General features: G+C 39.7%; 1 protein-coding gene and 1 long non-coding RNA gene across 2 annotated transcripts in view; one reads left to right on the forward strand and one right to left on the reverse strand.

The window, feature by feature from the left end:
- LOC119283451 (heat shock 70 kDa protein, mitochondrial) overlaps positions 1 to 5,170 on the reverse strand; it is a 13,670-nt gene extending 8,500 nt beyond the window's left edge. Inside the window, exons 1-4 of the mRNA XM_037563003.1 lie at positions 5,100 to 5,170; positions 4,913 to 4,991; positions 4,219 to 4,788; positions 3,462 to 4,082 (exon numbers count right to left, since the gene is read on the reverse strand). Coding sequence (XP_037418900.1) covers positions 3,462 to 4,082; positions 4,219 to 4,788; positions 4,913 to 4,924 — 1,203 coding nt within the window. The 5' untranslated portion in view covers positions 4,925 to 4,991; positions 5,100 to 5,170. The remainder of the gene's footprint in view (positions 1 to 3,461; positions 4,083 to 4,218; positions 4,789 to 4,912; positions 4,992 to 5,099) is intronic.
- LOC119283482 lies at positions 7 to 2,532 on the forward strand. The gene is made up of 2 exons (XR_005139051.1): positions 7 to 1,458; positions 2,106 to 2,532. It is a non-coding gene; the product is annotated as an uncharacterized LOC119283482 (long non-coding RNA).
- Positions 5,171 to 6,197: the final 1,027 nt, after the last annotated feature.

The raw sequence follows: 6,197 nt of genomic DNA on the forward strand, positions 1-6,197 counted from the left end.
ATTGTATATTTTCCTTGATTTTTTTGTTCTGCCTTGATGTGCATTGGATCCTCAGTGGTTGGGTTGTACTGTTACATGAAAAGAATCCATGTGTTGAAAGCATTGAGCTTAATTTAGATATATTGGGCCTATGCACTCTTTACCTACCATGTAATATTATCTGCATAACAAACAAACTCCACTACTTACCAGTACCCTGCGCATCCACAAGGAAACCTCACCGATCAAGGCCACCAGGCACACTTGGTTTACGTATAATTATGCAACCCTAGAGACATGTGCTAGCCAACAGACCAGTTAATGATGTTTCCTTGGTTAATGGCCTGCTTGGATGCTTGTGTGCTCTCCGATTACTCAACTGCTTGCCTATTTTGTTTACTATGGTGATGCTGGTGGGATCTTTCAGTACTAATGATAAAGATTTTTAACTTCTGATAAATCCGCCCATTTCCACCTATTATTTTTATAGATATGTCACTGATTCACATCCCTTGAATTGTTTTTTTCTCACTGCTAGATCAATTATGTGCTGCTTCTGTGAGCTTAAGCCTCTAGACCACAAGAGACTCTTTTGATCGATATAGAGTTGAAGTCTTTTAATTTGCATACAGTAAAGCTGCTGGGTTCCTCATTCATATTTGGGTCCACCTATTATTTGTTTCTATTGATTTATAAGTTATACTAATGAGATGTTCATTAAAAAAATAGTTCCATGACTTCAGATAATTGATCGAGAATAGTGCTAATGAATTGTTTTGGCTTCCTATGCATTAAAGAAATAGTTCCATGACTTATAATTGCATCATCTGATCCATTAATATAGACAAGTAGATAATTTGTTCCTTGACTTGCTCTGTTTGGAACCTTCTCTTCGCTGTTTTGGTGGTGAATGTTGAGGTGGTCCAAGCTCAAAACAGAAAAACATTGTAGGTGGTCCTAACTCAAAACGGAAAAAATGTCCAGGTGGTCCTTTTCCATGTGCTTGTGCTTGATATTCGTTTTTAACTGTGCAATGTTTCTTTTTTCGAATGAGCTGGAATGTACTATCACTATAGCACTGGGTTATGTTAATTGAAAATCTTTAAATGTGAGGATGTGTATGTCCATGAGCAGGGTTACAAGTATGCTAAATTACTAATCATCCGCCGAATTTAGTGAACTTGCTTTTTACCCGACAGCCTTCTATTTCTGTCATCCTATTAGTTGAAGTGTTCCAAATTTTGAGTAGACAACTTATTTACCTTTGTTATTTTGTGTTCTGTGGATGGAAGGGAACAATTCTTTCTGTATGAGTGTGACCCTGCCTGCAGAGTAAAAGGTCATGGTGACAACGCCGCTTGGACTGCTTCTGGACGTCCACGGTGACACCAGGCAGTTCCAAAGCCAACCTGAGCTCCTCCTTGTGGTGATGTTAGCCGGCGAGCTTCCTCTACCTCCACTCTATGTGGATGTCAGCCGGTGAGATATATAGTCTCTACATTTCCATCATGCACAGACTTTTTATGCATAGCAACCAGATCAATTCTCTGGATGCCTTGTGCATATATAATTAGCTCTCATCTTTAGTTTAACTTTGGAACGAGATTATTCACTAAAGGAGATTCATGGTTGCACTATCTAATTTTATTGGTTTGTTCTAACTTTAGAATGAGAGTAATCACTAGAGGATTGGATTCATGGTTGCAATATATAATTTCTATTAATTTGCTTTTTTATATATTATGAACTTCAGTTTCTTTATACGCCAAAACAAAACCACCAATTTGGAAACCTCTGTCAATGTTAAATAATTAGGCACATAATAATGGTGAGATGCCTTTACTTGATTCATCGCATAGTGTAATCAAGTTTTGTGCCTAAAGAAAATCTTGGAGGATATCTATGTATAGTAGGCTTATTATGTTTTCTGGGTGCCATGTAGAATACTAAGGTAAAATAATTTTACTCTTATCTTTTATATTGTTTTATGTTAAAGAGGTTACACTATATCCAGATCACTGAATATTATCCAAAGCGATTCTCCTTCATAAAGGCCAAATTATTTTCTCCCTATCCATGAGGTATCTATTTGAATAGTTTGCCTAACATGATATGTCCTTTAGCAGATCCGTGTGTCGCAACATGCAAGCAAATCAAATGAAGGAGTGTGGACAAAGTTATATATCAAGCAAATCCGTGCGTCACAACATGCAAGCAAATCAATTAATCAAATGAGTGTGGACGAAGTTATATATCAAGCAAATTGGATGAAGGCGTGTGGACAAAGTTATATATCTAATGGTCAACCATGTAGTTTACTATAGTATTATGCAGTATAGAAAACAATGTAAATAAGTTAGGTGGGACTAATACTATGGCCTGCTTTTGGTTTCTATCATACCAAACCTTGCTTAAGTATTTCATGTCACATTTATAACAAATGCGCGAATGGCATGTAGATAGGGTCATTTTTTAGATATTTTACGGGATGATTACTGTTGTGAGTATCTACCATCACCTACTCTTTGAGTAATATCAGATATATTTCCATCATGAGATATATTGAGTAATATCATATGTTAATCAAAAAGAGTTATATCAGAGGTTTGATCATTGAACTTCTTTTTTATCAATTTGATCCTTGATACATTTCCATTCTGAGATACATACATATTTTTTCTATTACCGGGTTAGTGAAAACGGGATTACGTGGGAGTTGGGGTTTGGCAAGTAGCACCTCTTTTATTAAGTCCACATCAAAATTGAGAGGCATTGTAGTTGTGGGCCAGTTCTTTGATAATTCTATGTTTTATATAGAATGCTCCAATGATTGTATTACCGGTTGAATATTAGTGCATCCGGGTAACAAACAATTTGTCAGGCTCTCTGATAGTACCATAGGTGTCTTTGCCTTCAAAATTGAAAAGGGGAGACCATCACTCACTGTCCATGAGCTTAAAGGCTAAGATACAAAATCGCAAGTGCATCATTGTTTACGCATGTTCTATGCAATTTATCTTGCGGATCACTTGCATCAGGTAATGTGACATGTCACCTATAAAGTTGATCGACAAGGAAGCCGAATGAAGCAACTTATTAGTATGCCTAATAGCTATGGCTATGTAGTTTTTATCTTTTTATGTGTTTCTGCTCTTGGCACTTCCTCTCTCATGTCTGCGCTCTTAGTACCAAACTTAATGTCAAGCGGTTAGTTTTTGTGGTCTCATGAGCGCACTAAACTGAATGTTGCCTTATTTCTCATGACGATGTCAAACTCGATGATGTTTTGCTCCTATTACGTTTGAATGTTTCTTCTTCCTTTTAGTCCGTTGTATCTTTTTGAATACGTACGCTAAACCTGGCTTCTACTAAATTGAGCATTATCTGCTTGGACACATCGTTGTGACCGGCACCCTCGCGCCAAGGCGCGTTTCCGATCTAGTTTATACTAGTTCAGGAGGAATGGGAACATGATTACCAACCTGACTTTTCTTGGTGGGGATGGTAGTGTTCCTGGAAATCAGTCTGGTGAAGATACCACCAAGAGTCTCAATACCAAGTGACAGCGGGGTAACATCAAGGAGAAGAAGCTCCTTCACATCTCCACGGAGAATGCCACCCTGAATAGCAGCACCCATGGCCACAGCTTCATCTGGGTTGACTCCTTTGCTAGGGGCCTTGCCAAAGATCTCAGAGACTATCTCCTGCACTTTCGGAACCCTTGTCATTCCACCGACGAGAAGGACCTCATCAACATCCTTGGTGGTTATGCCGGCATCCTTCAAGCAGCTCTTGCATGGCTCTCTGGTCCTCTCAATCAGACTGTTCACCAGAGACTCAAATTTTGATCTTGTCAGTGTGATGTTCAGATGTTTTGCTCCACTGGCATCAGCAGTGATGAAGGGAAGATTGATTTCAGTCTGGGTAGTTGAGGAGAGTTCGATTTTCGCCTTCTCAGCTGCTTCACGCAGTCTCTGCAGGGCCAATCTATCCTTTGACAGATCAATATTTTCAGTGTTTTTGTACTCCCTCACTAAGAAGTCCAACAGAGTATTGTCAAAGTCTTCTCCACCCAGGAAAGTGTCACCGTTTGTTGCTTTGACCTGACAATCAAGAACATAATCAATCAACCACCATATCAGCAATGGAAACGAAGCACTGTTTATATAACAACTTAATTAATTTCCTTACTGAAGCAAACTACTGGTAATTAAGAGGCAAGTTACAGCAAACACTGACCTCAAACACTCCATTAGAGATCTCTAGAATCGAGACATCAAAGGTTCCTCCTCCAAGGTCAAATACAGCAATCAGACCCTCCTTGTTGTTTGTTCCGTAGGACAGAGCAGCAGCAGTTGGTTCATTGATGATCCTTTGGACATCAAGCCCAGCAATACGGCCAGCATCCTTGGTGGCCTGCCTCTGAGCATCATTGAAGTAAGCTGGAACGGTAATGACAGCCTTGGAAATAGACTTGCCAAGGTAAGACTCAGCTGTCTCCTTCATCTTGGTCAGCACAAAGCCACCAATCTGGCTGGGCGAGTACTGCTTGCCATCTGTGGTCTCAACCCAAGCGTCTCCATTGGGAGCCTTCACAATCTTATATGGTACCATGTTCATCTCCTTCTGCGTCTGTGGGTCATCAAAACGACGCCCAATCATACGCTTTGTGCCAAAGAAGGTGTTCTGTGGGTTGGTCACTGCTTGCCGCTTGGCTGGAATTCCCACGAGTAGCTCTCCTTTCGGAGAAAAGGCAACAACTGACGGTGTAGTTCTGGCGCCTTCAGAATTCTCAATCACCTTTGCATTCTGCATTTATTTAGAGAGAGGTGTTAATTGATCAGACAATTTTAAAACAGGAGGAAACTAGCAGAGAACAAAACATGTACATGCAGAGAGAGTATAGTATGTATGCTGGGGCCACAGGACACACCTTTCCCTCCATAACCGCGACACATGAGTTGGTCGTTCCCAAATCAATTCCAATAACCTCATTTCCAATTGGCTTTGCACTGAGGAATAAATAGAAGCACAGAGAAGAGTTAGTTACATATGCATGCTGCAAGGATCTTCCCCGGATTTTATACTACTGTATAAAACCAAAATAAGAAGGTTGTTACCTGAAAGCTCTTGCAAAAGAAGCCCATCTGGAGCACACATTTGCAGCAGCATATGTTGATTGGACGTTGGTGGTCAGCTGAAATGTAAACAATCAATAATCAGTAAGTCACATCATCAAGCCCTAAAACAGTTTGGTGTCTTGGTGGGCAGATCTATTCTATGCACAAACAACCAAAGGGAACACTTCCCAACCGGAAGAAAGATGCATGTTAGTGAAAATACAATAATACTCTAACCCCTGATTAACCCGCTGATCTGCATGAAAAATTGTTCCAAGTCAATGATGGTTTGCTAATAAAGAACATGGCGCATGATAATAGTACCCACAATCATTCCTAGAAGTCCATACTTGCGTGTACGGAACAAATTCAGTCACCTCTAGAGCAATACATACAGAAACATAGTAATCGTGGACGCTAGCAGTTAAGGACATGTTTTCTTGAGAGAGGTAACAAGGCATACTGCTAGGAGACAGGACATCGAAATGGAGACCTGCGGTCCACACTTGGCATCTGATCTGATATAGCTAGGGTTAATCTAGAACATGGCATATATATGATATGAGTAGTAACGAATGACGGTTCACACTTGCATGCATAGAAGAAATGCACAGTCACCTCTAGAGTAGAGCAATACATACAGAAACATAATCACTGTTGGCCAATGGCAGTAAAGGAGATGCTTTTCCAGAGGGGCAACCACATGATTGACAAGAAGAGTCAAAATAGTAAGCATGGGTGAGGTAAACAATGAATGGTCAGAAAGTGAGACCATTGACAATAATATTAAGCAGTAACAAAAACATTTTGGTGGCTTAGTGGGCATATATATTCAAAGCACAGAAAAGGGGGACATTTTTTTTATTGAATTAGAGATATTAGAAAGATGCATCATCATTATTGAATTAGAGATATTAAAAGCACTTGGTAAGTATACATACAGATACAGAGTTGACCCTTTGCACGCACCCATGGGCATTTGAATTAAATTAATTTGAAATAAGCCACCAATCGTTGGCTTTATATTTATATGATGGAAGTACTAGATATGAAACAAACGGCAGAAGACGCATGCGTAAGGATTTGGCGTTTGTACGG

The sequence above is a fragment of the Triticum dicoccoides genome, chromosome 1A, assembly GCF_002162155.2.
Source record: "Triticum dicoccoides isolate Atlit2015 ecotype Zavitan chromosome 1A, WEW_v2.0, whole genome shotgun sequence".
NCBI lineage: Eukaryota > Viridiplantae > Streptophyta > Magnoliopsida > Poales > Poaceae > Triticum > Triticum dicoccoides.